Source organism: Hippocampus zosterae, chromosome 17 (genome assembly GCF_025434085.1).
Source record: "Hippocampus zosterae strain Florida chromosome 17, ASM2543408v3, whole genome shotgun sequence".
Classification (NCBI taxonomy): Eukaryota; Metazoa; Chordata; class Actinopteri; order Syngnathiformes; family Syngnathidae; genus Hippocampus; species Hippocampus zosterae.
This window is the reverse complement of record NC_067467.1, coordinates 800,213-813,406: the sequence shown is the minus strand read 5'-3', so window position 1 is coordinate 813,406 and position 13,194 is coordinate 800,213. Positions and strand designations below refer to the sequence as shown.

The 13,194-nt window shown below is 51.5% G+C and overlaps 1 protein-coding gene across 6 annotated transcripts in view; it reads right to left on the bottom strand.

Annotated features, from left to right (window-relative positions):
* Positions 1-18: 18 nt before the first annotated feature.
* The window catches only part of caskin1 (CASK interacting protein 1), a 32,952-nt gene continuing 19,776 nt past the window's right edge, over positions 19-13,194 (bottom strand). For 2 of the 6 annotated variants that reach the window (XM_052048130.1, XM_052048134.1), the window contains 13 exons: positions 12,294-12,398; positions 11,600-11,718; positions 11,367-11,448; positions 10,420-10,532; positions 9,127-9,237; positions 7,825-7,926; positions 7,164-7,302; positions 6,706-6,849; positions 5,507-6,603; positions 5,155-5,424; positions 3,958-4,555; positions 2,974-3,466; positions 19-2,560 (listed from right to left, as the gene is read on the bottom strand). In XM_052048130.1, coding sequence (XP_051904090.1) covers positions 2,470-2,560; positions 2,974-3,466; positions 3,958-4,555; positions 5,155-5,424; positions 5,507-6,603; positions 6,706-6,849; positions 7,164-7,302; positions 7,825-7,926; positions 9,127-9,237; positions 10,420-10,532; positions 11,367-11,448; positions 11,600-11,718; positions 12,294-12,398 — 3,464 coding nt within the window. In that variant the 3' untranslated portion in view covers positions 19-2,469. The remainder of the gene's footprint in view (positions 2,561-2,973; positions 3,467-3,957; positions 4,556-5,154; positions 5,425-5,506; positions 6,604-6,705; positions 6,850-7,163; positions 7,303-7,824; positions 7,927-9,126; positions 9,238-10,419; positions 10,533-11,366; positions 11,449-11,599; positions 11,719-12,293; positions 12,399-13,194) is intronic. The other 4 variants (XM_052048135.1, XM_052048132.1, XM_052048131.1 and 1 more) reach the window with 3 other exon arrangements.

Here is a 13,194-nt window from a genome sequence, read left to right as displayed (position 1 = left end):
TCTGTGTCTTTTTTCCCCCCACCCAACCCCAACATGCCTTCAAATAAACCCAGAACAGCAATGAGAACCAAGCGGGCGCAGAACATGTTCAACATTTTGAAACCAACAGCGTCCGAGGGACAGCTGCAACTTTACCGGATAAAAGAACACTGGTATGAACGTAAGGCAAGTAATTCCCTTTAAGCATTTTTCTTTCTTCGTGTGGGTGATGGGTACAGTACATTTGTTGACCCTGCATCGAGAAGAAAAAAATCGCAACCAACATTTTTGTTGTTTTTTGTTGTCTTTGCAACAGGTGAAATCGTACGGAGACGCCTGTTTAAAAATGCGCGTTCAACTATTCCCGCGTCAGGTTGGCAACTGTCGTCTAACTCGCTCAATTCTGATTAAAAATCGCGAACAGATTTGATGCCTTTGTATTTCACGCCAATTTGAAAGTTAAATGCGAGGGAACGCAAACCTTTGCGAGGAAATCCGTTTTTTTTTCCAGGTCACCTTGGGGGCTCGTTTCGAGGGAGCATATTCGACACGGTCCCTTGAGGTCGGATGAGAAAATGTCGAATATGTCATCCTGAAGAAGGAGCCGGCTGTGGGTCATACTCGAATGTACTCGAAGTCAAAGCAAAGTCACAAACAAGCAAGGCACATGTTTGAAAGAAAAACAAGTACCTACCGGTTTGAAAGCCAAACGAGAAGGATTGCGAAGAAGTGTTGCATGTATTCGACACACGACGCTACAGTGGGACAATTGAACACACGCAGGCAACAAGGAACCGGATGACGACTCATCAGCTCGCACCGCCGAAGCATGGAGAGCAACTCGATTGAACACTCAGATTCGATCTGTTAACTTTGAAAAATAGTCTTCAGGTTGACACATACATCATAAATACATTTCTATTTTGGTTGCAAATATCTCTATACATTGTAATCTCTATATTATTTAAATGATGCTCTGTATGAGTGGTTAGATTGAGCAATTCAAGAGGTACTCCGCCGGTTTTACGCAGCAATTTTGTTGTTTTTCCTAGCACCACATGCGCCTAAAAAAAAATCATTTATTATAAATATAGTCATGTAAGGGAATACGTCATTAAAGTTGCTCAAACAAACCGCGTCCATCGTCACCGCTCTCTGCTGCCTCTAACCGTCCTAACTTATTTCTAAAGCCATCAACACTGTTATTGCGCTGAAACCGCAGCAGCTCTATTTAAAATGGCGGGGATGATGATGATGATGATGAAGCAGATTGTCATGGCAACACAGGGCGAGCGCTTGTCAGCGTGTGGGATGAAAAAGAAAAGAGTGAACGAGAACAAGCGTTTGTTTCCTCGAGACAAATACACGGACGGGTCCAATCCGAGATATATTTTACTCGGATTGATATGGAAAGATGATATGTCAAAGTGTACCAACACGCTAAATTCAATTCAGTATTCTGGAAAAAGTGAGTGAAATGTGGTCTTCTTCATCCGCACGACTGGCTTAAAAGCCGCCTTCGATCTACCACGTGAACGCTTTCAGACTAGAAATCGGAAGAAAAATGAAGCGCTCATCCTATCCGTATAACATCAGCAGGGGTCGGTGATTAGCTGAAGCTTCAGCTGAAGCTTCACGAGGACGATGCTTGCCTTTCACCTTCATTGAACTAAACACTTTGTATTTTATTATCATTTTCAAATGCATCCCGGAATCTTTTTCTTTGTAAAACCTAACATTTATTTCCTCAAGGACAAACCTGCTGTAGCCCTCGATTTGCTCACGTCCATGTGTGAATTGTGCAGGCTCCTGTGTCCGCACGGGCCCTTGTGCTTCTCCACGTTTGCACGTGTGAGTGGATACGTTAAAGGTGAGCTCAAGGAAATCAAAACGCAAACCCTGACGCACACATGCACACTTACCAATCTCTCTCTCACACACACACACACGCACACGCACACACACACACACTTTAGGAGCTAACCGGTCTGGTCTTGGTCAGAGATTACATCGTTCTACATGGTCAAAACACCAGAAGTCCGAATTCCACACATAACCGAGACATGGATCCAAAGAGCGAGAGCGTCATAATTATCTGTCGACGATGATATAACACTGTGCTAATGCAGGACTTTTTCAGTAGATATAAACTCTCCATGCGTAGAATGTACACGTACCGTACGACGGGTCGTCACACCGTTGCTTTTTCAATCGCAATTAGTTTAAAGTGGAAAGGATGACGCCTATTTTGATGGCCAGGCTCCCTCTCCTTGTTGCTCTTCTTCTTCCCGTGTATTGTTTTCCCTCGTTCCGCCTGTAGAGGGCGATTGGCGGCTACAGGAGGCGCAGAAGACAGGAAGAGGGGGGGCCAAGTCCATCGGCGAAGGCTGACGAAAAAGAGCGACGAAAGGGAAAGGGAGCCGGATTTGCCCCGTCGCGTCCATCCGAGTCACTTTGGGCGCAGCGTTGCCAAGGCGACATGCCAACCGGTCACTCCAACATGGCGTCCAACTGGTCGGCCAGGTCATCGAACATGCTGCCGATGTCGTCGAGGATGCTCACGGTGGTTTTTTGTTCCGAGCTGCACACACAGAATGACGTAATCCCGTCAGCGTATCAATGAACAGAAAAACAAAAAACAAAAAAACATGGAACCTTCATTGAACGGACCTATTAGGGGAAGGGGGTCGAGATAGACGCTCGAGAAAACGCCTTTAGCAAAAACAAATGTGTACTGTCTCCAAAAAAAGGCATCTTTGAGAGACACGTATGACTCAAAGTCTGTTTATTTAGGAGCAGAGCTAAGCAACCCGCAAAACATGTGAGCTGGGGTCTCTCTGCTGCTGACGCCACAGTGCCCCTCACTGGTGATGCGGTGAATTGCGGCCAATTCAGAACTACTTTGGAAGGGATGTTTTGAGTGCACTCGACGCTATTTTTTTTCTTGGTTTTTGGAGAAATGAGGAGCTTTTGTGTGAATTGCGCGCTACTCACTCCTCCTGACGCAAGATCTTGTCCTCCACGGCCTGCAGGGCGGCGGCGAGCGACGCGCTCGTCTCCTCCAGCTTCTGATGCGCCAAAGACTCGACACCAAAGTCCGTCGCCGAGGACGCCGGCGTATTCATCCCGAGGGCCGTCATCCCGCTGTCCACAGATACGCCACCGATGGAAGAGCGGGGGGGCTTGACCGGCGGGCTGGGAGTGGCGGGGGTCTGCGGCGTGGTGGGCGTCTGTGGGGTATGCGGACTCTGCGCGGAAGGGCTTGGTAACTTGACGTTCGGTGGGCTGGGGGTGTCGGAATTGGGGAGCGAGGGCGGCGAGCTGCTCTGCCGGGCCACGCTCGGGTGCAGCTTTGCCGGAGGCGTGGCCGGAGTCGGGGTCGGGGAGGGGGGGCTGGTCATGGAGTGGATCAGTTTGGCCGGCTTCGGCGCTGTGGGTGGCGGGGCGGGTTTTGGCGAGACTGGAGGAGGGATCTTTTTTCCTTCCACTTCAGAAGACGAGAGAGAAGAGAGCAAGAGGTCAGCACGGACGTCTGTTCAGTCCCCCGGGGGGGGCGGGGGGGGCGCTTTAATTAAGGACTAAAGTTCACGGTGTGTTCTAGTTTCTGTCAAATGAGGACATGCTTGAAGGAACACGGCGCATGTGCTTCAATTTTGCAAACAACGTTGCAGAGCCACGGTTTCTAAGCATATGCTTTTTTTGGGGGGGGGTTGTCCATTTTAGTCTGCGAGATTGGGTTGTTTGGTGGGCCGGTCAATTGACCCGACTTTTTGAATGAAATGAAAACCCCCCAAAACTGGGCCAGTCCCTTCTTGACCCACCTTGGCTTAATTTTGACCCAATTTTGCCCAAGTGCACCCCCCCAGTCTAAAGCCTAATGACACCTACTGTATGTGACGGCATATTTTGCCATCCTTTTATGCCAAATATCTGGGCGGTGCTTCACATCCTGACCCGCTGCCACACACAGACTCCTACCTGGGCTGCCAGGTGTCCCCGGTCCCGGTAGAGGCACCCTTTTGCTCGAGGCCGGCTGCGGGCTGTTCTGCGGGACTCCTTGCCTCTTGATCTGCGCCACGGCTGGCTTTGGGGAGACCGGCGGCTTTGGTTTTTTCACTGGCGCTTCTTCGCTGCCCGCAGGAACTCCTTTGTCCAAAGTGTCCCTTTGAGAAGCGGCGCTCACCGGCGATTGCGGATCATCTTGCGGGCGTGTTTGCGGTTGAGGTTGCTCCATCACTCCGGCGTCGGAAACGGGCCGGCGCTTCACGGTGGCCGTGCCGTTCTGGTACGGTAGCGGTTGCGCGGTGTTGGGCGGCTCCCGACCCAGGAGATCTCCATTCGGCCCGGCGAGGTCCGCGTATCCCTCCGGTTCCTTGTCGCGACTCTTGGGTCTGCGTTTGACGGTGGACGACTCCTGGAGGGTGAAGCCAGAGCCGTTGGGGTGGCTCTTGGAGCCGCGGGGCCGGCGCTTTAAGGTTGCCGTGGCTTCCACCCGGGAGATGTCTTCCTGGGTGTACCCGCCGGCGTCCCTCTGCGGTCCCTCGCCGTCACTCTGCAGACAGACACAAAATACACACTAACGGAAAAATTCATACATTCGTGGCAAGAGGTCATTTTTGCACAGTCAAAACACGCACGTTGAGAAATGTCAACAGAAGGTCTGTCGAGTTTCAACATTACAACATTGATCAAGTCCAGCCAATTCTGGACCGAGTCTGAAAAGACGTTTAAATACGTCTTTGGGAGTGAATGAGTTAATAGTGGGCTTTTTTTTGTATGGGTGTGCATTTAAATGCCCTGTTTGTGTTATTTAGGCGAGTATGCTAGCCAATGCTAAATGAGTCATATGAAGGTGGTTTGTTTGTGTTGAATAATTTGACCACCAAATAAAGTTGTGGATGGAATTTGATTCATGACGCTTTATGGTCCTCTCCGTTTTAAGTGCCATCTTTCGCCATCCGTGCGCAGTTATAAACTTTTTTTAAGGGCGGGTATTCATATTTTGCACATTTTCAAAATTCGCCACAGGGCTCTGTTCTCAGCCCCAACCAATAGCCGGCCGGGGTTCACTGCCTGATGTAGATGGTTAGCTAGCTAGCTAGCTAGATTGATTGATCGATCGATGGAGAGACAGACGGATAACAAACACATATATATGAATGTATAGATAGCTACCTGTCCTTCTCCTCGACCTTGTCGACGAATAGTCAGGCTTCCCTCCTCCGCAAACGGCAGGTTTTCCGAAGAACTGCCACTTGCTCCGGGGCTTGGATTGGGGGAGGATGACGTTACAGGGGGCGGGGAGGATTCAGGCTGGGAGACGACGGACAGCGTCGGCTGGTCGCGCCTGGCGGCCGCCACGAGCTCGCTAACGGGCCCGCTAATGGTCCGTCGTCGGTTCACGACTTCACCGTCCAGACCGATGGTTTCACGTGTTTTCCCCGCCTGAAAATTCAACCGAAACTCAACGTCGGTCACCGCGTCGTCACGCGGCTCACGGACTCTGGATCATATACGATGCTCCTACCTGCAGGAAGTTCTTTTGCAGGGCCATCCCTTTGGCTCCGCCCCCTATAGAAGACATTTCCAGCATGGCGGCAATGCTCCTCACGCTCCCCATGCTGTTTGTGTCCACGGCTCCCGTTTCCACGGAAACTCCCAAGTCGCTGGCCCGCCGTTGTTGGCGGTAAGGCACATCCAGCATGCCGTCGGCCGTCGTCGGCGCTTGCGGCGGCGCGCCGCCTTCCGCCAGGTTGGAGTTGGAGGTCGAAATGGCCGAGCTGGAGCGTTTGGGAGGTGTCGGGGGAGGCCCTTTTTTCTTCTGGCGCAGGGTGATGGACTGCGGCTGATTGCGAGTAACCGTTTTGTCCTGGTTGCGGACCGAGTGGCTGCGGCCGACGCGGTGGGTGACCGTGGCGTATTTACCGCCTTCTGCTCTGACATTTGACCCCTGGCCCGCGGCGGTCTGGCCTTCCCCAGCCCGGCCTTTTCCGGCCGCCGTCCTCTCGTCACACTCGCCGTCCGACGCGGCGTGCCGGTTGAGACCGTCGGCCCGCTTCTTCTGGAGATCCGCGTCGTCGCCGTCCGCGAGCTCATCCTCGGGCGGGAGGCGGAGCAGCGGCGCCTGCGCACAATCCCCCATCTCGTGCGGCGGCTGGATTCGATTCTGCAGCGGCGACTGGACCGGAGCGCCACGATGGTTCGGAGACTGAGGGGGGTGCGAGCGGGGCGACGGAGGCGTTTCCACCCTGCGTTTGGACTGGGGAGACGACGCGCTCTGGACGGAGGAGGCGGACGACGACGATGACGTCCTGGTTTTGGTCGGGGTGTGGGGCGGCGTGTAGGGAGGGGCGGGCTGAGAGTGCGAGTGGGAGTGACGGTGTTTGCCTTGAGAGGACACGCCGCTTCTGTGGGAGGGGGCGCTTCCTTGACTGCTTTGCTGCCTCATGGTTCTCGCCTCCTTCTTCGGCGGTGCGGCTCCTCCGCAGTTGAACTCATCGGGATCCTTGTTGGGACCGCGCGTCGGCGGCGCTTTGACCTCCTGAGCCGAATGGCTCATGGCGTTCTGCAGCTCGCTACTCAACTCGCTGTCCTGAAAGGTGCTCATTTTTGGAGACATGGCATCTAGACGGACGAAAGGGGGGGGGGGGGGGGAAATTGCGCTTTTAACCACTTTGCATGCTGTAAATCGAAAACGTTGACCCACTTTTTTTTTTGTGAACTCACCATCTGGCGGCGGGCTTTCCACTGACATCACTTCCTGCTGGTGCGCGATTGGTGGGGGCTTCTTCCGGAGGGAGCCACGTCCATCGGAGTTGCGCTGCATTTCGGCGAGACGCTTCACGGCCAACATCAGCTTCTTCTGGTGGCCTAAAACATTGGCGGGTTCGAATGGAAGCAGGGAGCAGACAGACAGCTATCAAGCTGATATTGTTAGCGTACATCGGCTAAGCTAAGTTGGCTAATGAGCTCTCACTGTCCCTGCAAATTCATAATTGCATATACTGTATGTGCGGGTATTTTCTTATTTTTAAGTGACCACATTAACGAGCATATTGTGTTTTTTGTTTTTTTTCACGTGGACAGATTTGTGTTCATAAATAACTTGAGCCCACATGCAAATCTTCAATAAGACCGAAAAGTACATTGCGATGCATTTACAAGATGTATTCAGTGTAGCTTACCCAGTTTAGTGATGCCAATTTCCTGTAGATCCTCCCAAGTGATGTCCGTGATGAAGTCGATGTTTTCGTAACCATTCTGCACCAATACTTGGTGGTACTGACTCAGACCAATAGCGCATAACCATTCTCCGAGATTGGCCTGCGGGATGATCGAAAACAAATTGAACGGCGCACCGTTTGGGAAAAGAACACAGTGGTTTTGTGTATTTAGTCTCTATGATATACGTTAGCAGAAAACTATTCATTCATTCATTCATCTTCCGAGCCGCTTGATCCTCACTAGGGTCGCGGGGGGTGCTGGAGCCTATCCCAGCTGTCTCTGGGCAGTAGGCGGGGGACACCCTGAATCGGTTGCCAGTCAATCACAGGGCACACAGAGACGAACAACCATTCGCACTCACACTCACACCTAGGGACAATTTAGAGTGTTCAATCAGCCTGCCATGCATGTTTTTGGAATGTGGGAGGAAACCGGAGCACCCGGAGAAAACCCACGCAGGCCCGGGGAGAACATGCAAACTCCACACAGGGAGGCCGCAGCTGGAATCGAACCCGGTACCTCTGCACTGTGAAGCCCACGTGCTAACCACTGGACTACCGGGCCGCCTGTTAGCAGAAAACTAGTTCAATTTAATTATCGTGTGTGTGTGTGTGTACTCACAGGTTTCTGTTCAGGCAGCCACTCTGTGACACTCAGTTTACTGATCTCTGTTGTCAACTTTTTTCTGTGACCTGGTTTAGTAATTCCAATGGCTGCCAGATCCTACAAACACAAAACACGCTGAGGTGATATATACGACGGCGTTGACACGCACCGGCTAGCATGATCACATCCACGCGCGCACACGCGGCAAAAAATAGCTGCAAAAGCAAGAGGGTGAGCAAAAGAAAAAAAATGCAAGGAAGGCGAGAGCAAATGTGTGCAGAAAATGCGGTAAAAGATTGAAAATGTTTAAAAACCTCCACTCAAACTGATATGTGGGCGTTGCTAACGCCTTGGCGCGATAATTCAATGTATCAATTAAACAGCAAGCGCTTCTCGTCATTTGGCGATGGAGTTAGATCACCGGGCTGGGCAGCGGGCGCAAGAAATAATTACAAACAGTCCAGTGCGCTTGATTTAGCGACATGTTGAGCAACACGAAACCATTCAGTGAGATTTAAAGTTAGCAACGAAGCTGTTTGTGGTATCATGTCCGGGGCACGTTCAAATCAGCCAGCATTCAGACCAAAACTGTGAGCAGCGGAACTAGGCCACCACGGTGGCCAGTGTTTTTCGCGGGGGGGGGGGGGGGGGGGGGGCGGTATGAATTAGCAATCGGGTGGGCACGGCTTCCCTTCAGGGACACATGGTCTGTTTTGTTTTGTTGTTTTGTTTTTTTTTTAACACAGGCTGCGGGCACCGGAAATGATGGAATGTATGCTAACGCTTCTTCGAGTGCGGGAGATATTATCAATTATCAATTGCGGACACCAGAGGGAGCTGATGGGGCAGGCGGTGCTCAGGGATGTCATTTTTAATGAAGCTGAAGAAGTGTCTGTGGAGTCAGAGCGAGGAGAGTGGACGGCTAACGGTCTGTCACGAGAGAGTTATAGGATAGGAGCTACTAGCACACGGCTAGCTAGCCTGCTGCTAACGGCTGCCAAGAAAGTCAAACGAACAACGCTTCCAAAACCGATGAAAATTGTCAATCGAATCCAAAGTGTGGACCGAGCAGGTGCGCTGAAACCAGGTCGTGAGCTGAAGGATCCCGCTGAAAAGCTTTCCAATCCTCGGCCAAAATGTTCCAATCGAACGGTTGAAATGTTTCAAAAGGCCAGCAAAAGGGGGCGGGGCTTCGGCATGCATCGTCGCAAACTATGAGAACGGCACAAATCAAATCTACGCAGACTTGTTGAGGTCGCGGCCCTCGGAGGAAAGTCTGCGAGCGCCGCCGGGGGCGGGGGGGTCCGCTTGCCTTACCTCGGGGCTCATTCGGCTAATTGTGGGCAAGTCATACCCGGCGCCCAGGAAGTTGGGAGCGTAGTGCTGCAGCTGAAAGTCGCTCAGCCATTGGACAACTGCCTCTGAGCTCTACGGGAGAGAAGATAAGGAGCGAAACCGTCACCGCGTCTGCCATTTTCTCTCTGCGGGGGCCAAGTTGCGGCGCAACAAAGACCGGTCCTGACACCACCAAATACAAATCCCATTCCGCCCATTGACGACTCAGCATGACTTAGATTTGTTCTTGATGTTACTGCTTGGTGCTTTCTACCCCCTTTATTACCGATTCGTCTTACTGTTTATTGTGTATGTTAAATCGCTCCATGTACAGCACTTTGTATGCAGCCATGGCTGTTTGAAAGTGTTCGAGAAATACACTTGACTTGACATTTGCCGATGAATTATTTTGGGGAACTTCGATAGGCCTGCCAAATCACAAAACGCCGATTTTTTTCCGGAACTGTGCTAACTAACAGATGGTCCCAAGAACATGACACGTCCTCACGCATACAAACGCGCCACACGAGCCAACAATTTACAAGATTATTATATCTCCGCTACAAGATCACGTTGGCGTGCCCCCCCCCTTCACATCATGACAAAACAACTGCCGACCTTCAACGTGCGCTCCAAAGGTGCTCGTTAGTAAATGACAGCTTGCCGCGCACGCCGCAAACTCCCATTTCGCACCTCTTGTGGCGAACAAACGCGCCCACGCTGCTCGTCGGCTACACACACACACACACTGACTGAATTAAGACTTGCGCCGCTTTCAGTGATCAATATAAGCCCATTTTGCTTCCAAAAAAAAAACCAGAAGCTTCAACTAAAAAGGAGTGGATGAAAAAAAAAATCAAAATCGATGGGCAGCATAACAAAAAAAAGAGAAGAGCGTGGCATCGGCGGCAGCTTGACGTGTGGCGGAGCCACTCACCGTGTCGCGGCCGCATCCGAACACCCGCAGCGCGGAGGAGGCCAGTTGTGAGAGGAAGCGCTGGGTCATGTTGCCGTGTGCGGGTGCGGGTGCGTGTCAGCGTTGAAGTGAGGGGCAGTTGGACTGAGGGGCTACGTGGTCCTCCTGACGCTCATTGTGGTTTCGGTGTGTGTGTGCGTGTGTGTGTGTGTGTGTGTGTGTGTGTCCCCACAAATCACATAAACCGGTCTGTGTGTGTGTCCCCACAAATCACATAAACCGGTCTGTGTGTGTGTGTGTGTGTGTGTATGACAGAAGGAGAGAAGAGCCAATCGGTCTGGATCTTGAGATGATCCTACCTTCCCCTCGCCCGGCGCCTCCCCCTTCCTGTTGGCTGCGGCATCGTAAGGCGGCGCTTCGTGGAGAGGGCAGCCCGATAGGCTCGATGTCCGAGAAGAAGCGGCGGAACCGACTGGGAGAGAGAAAGAGAAAGAGAGAGAGCGGTTGGGTTCAAGATCTCAGCCTACCATCGGAAAGGAGCATCAAGCGACAGAGGCTTCTCCCTTGCTTGTTCTCCGTTTCACACGCCTCCCTCGTTTTTCTCGCCGCTTACATAACATGGGCAAAAAAACCCAAAAAATTGTTTCACACAACCTTTGTGTGGCTTTTGTCCGAGTTGCATTTTTATGCTTCGAGATTTTTTTCATTCATTCATTCATCTTGCGAGCCGCTTGATCCTCACCAGGGTCGCGGGGGGTGCTGGAGCCTATCCCAGCTGTCTCCGGGCAGTAGGCGGGGCTCCACCCTGAATCGGTTGCCAGCCAATCGTAGGGCACACAGAAACGAACAACCATTCGCACTCACACTCACACCTAGGGACAATTTAGAGTGTCCAATCAGCCTGCCATGCATGTTTTTGGAATGTGGGAGGAAACCGGAGCACCCGGAGAAAACCCACGCAGGCCCGGGGAGAACATGCAAACTCCACACAGGGAGGCCGGAGCTGGAATCGAACCCGGTACCTCTGCACTGTGAAGCCCACGTGCTAACCACTGGACTACCGGGCCACCCGTGCTTCGAGATTTTGACACGTTCAAAAAGAAGTGCACTGATCTCATTTGTTTGTCTTTGACAAGCTGACCATCGATACAAAGGGAACACCCGGAGAAGATGAAAGTGCAGTCTAACGGGGCGGAGTCGACTTTCTTTTGGGATGATCGGAGGCGTGCACGGGTGGAAATGGGCACTTGGCGCCAACGGGAACCTACGTCATGCCGGCGCTGGGCTGCGATCTTGATGCTATTACCTGCGGGCTGGTCTACAGACTTGGACTGCTCCAGTAAATGTTCCTTGGCTTTGGCAGATTGCGACAAGACTGTGGCGAGAAGCTGTCGTCGTGCACACAAACAAAACAAAAACACCATTTTTGTGTAATTGCATTTGTCAATCTGAAGTGAGTATGCACCACTTTGCATGCCCAAGGTATTTAAAAAAATTTTTTTTTATGAAGTCATAAAGAAGCGAAAATGCGCATCCTACCTTCACCCCTTCGGCCTGCGCATGGAGGATGTGCGCGGCGCTTCCGGCACTCTGACCGCTGCCCGATGACCTCACACTGGTCACGCTGCCAGAACTCCCTAAACTGCTGCGGTCTCCACCTGCAGCGCCCCCCACAGACGGGGGGGGGGGGGGGGAGGCATTCATATGCATGCGCCCAGCCGAAACGACGGTTTATTGCACGCAAAAACGGATGCATTGGCGCGCATGCACGCATCGAGCTGATATCCGAGACAAAGTGATAAATGGCGACTCTCCTTTGAAATGCACTAGGCAGCATGAGATGGGATGGAGCGGACGGGGGGGACAGCGGAGTGGAAAAAGACACACTTCTCATGGGACGCACACGCTACACCGCGCTCTTTCGCTCCCGGTTTTCGGCCTTCCTCGGCCTCCATACACACACACACACACACACACACACACAAGCCACAGACCAATGCTGCCGTCCGAGGTCAGCGAGTTCAGCTAAGCTTGAGATGAAAGGACAGCAGAACATGATTTCTGGCAGGTCAAAGAGTATCTGATGACCTTTCGAGAACCGCATCAATTTTTTTTTTTTGTTTACACGGAGGCTTCCCTTTGGAATCGTTTCGATTGGACACCAGATACTGTTTGATGCCTGGTTTAGGGGGTTCGAAGAATCGGAGGGCTCAGCGCAGCGCGGCTCAGTTACCTGCCACAGGCTTGCGCAGTACCCAGATATCTTCATTGGAGCCTCCGTGGGGCCCACAGGAGGTGGTGGGGGAACCGTGAGGACTTGCCTCTGAACCGCGGCAACCTTCAACATAAGGACACTAGCGTTAGCTTGCTAGCCGGGCTCAAATTAGCCCGCAGGCCGTTGGCTGGATTTGCCGGAAGTTTCCCCGGAGACTCGGGTGTCATGTTGGCCAAACGTTTCGAGCGATGAGCTTTACGAGTTGTTTTAGTTGTCGTTTTTTCTTTTACAACCCCCCCGCGTGGAACAATATTCGCCATCAAGTGCGGCGTTTTTGCCCACGGAGCAAATACATCCTTGGGGCTCTATTAAGGGCTTCACTGAAACCTGAAAAGACAAAACAAAAAAAAAATCGTGAAGACTTATTGAAGCTTTTAAATTGGTCCTTAGTAGCTGTTATGAATTTGGTTCGTGACCATGTCAGGACCGGAACATAAAAACGGGGAATGGCAGGATACTTTCTGGTGGTTTTCCTATGATAAGAGTTTAAAAAAAAAAAGCTTTTGGTGTTGGACCGTCGAATGTAAATACTTTTTTAAGTATCAAGGCAGCATATTTGGTAGCACAAACCAGAGTCGGACTGAACGGCGCGCACCTTAGCATAAAGCCAATTGGCAAGGGAATGAAACAACATTTGTTACACTGTTGTTACACTGTTGTTACACTTATTATGAATTATGTATTTTTCATTGATAAAGTAAATGAGCATTGTCATGCAATAAGTGCATTTCAGTCGGTGCATTATTTAAGACTAACCGTTTTTCTTTTTGGGGGGGGGGGGGTACTATTGCAAACGTACTTGTTAGTTCATATTTGACGTCAACAACAACAAAAATTAATATACTCCGCCTACGAATAA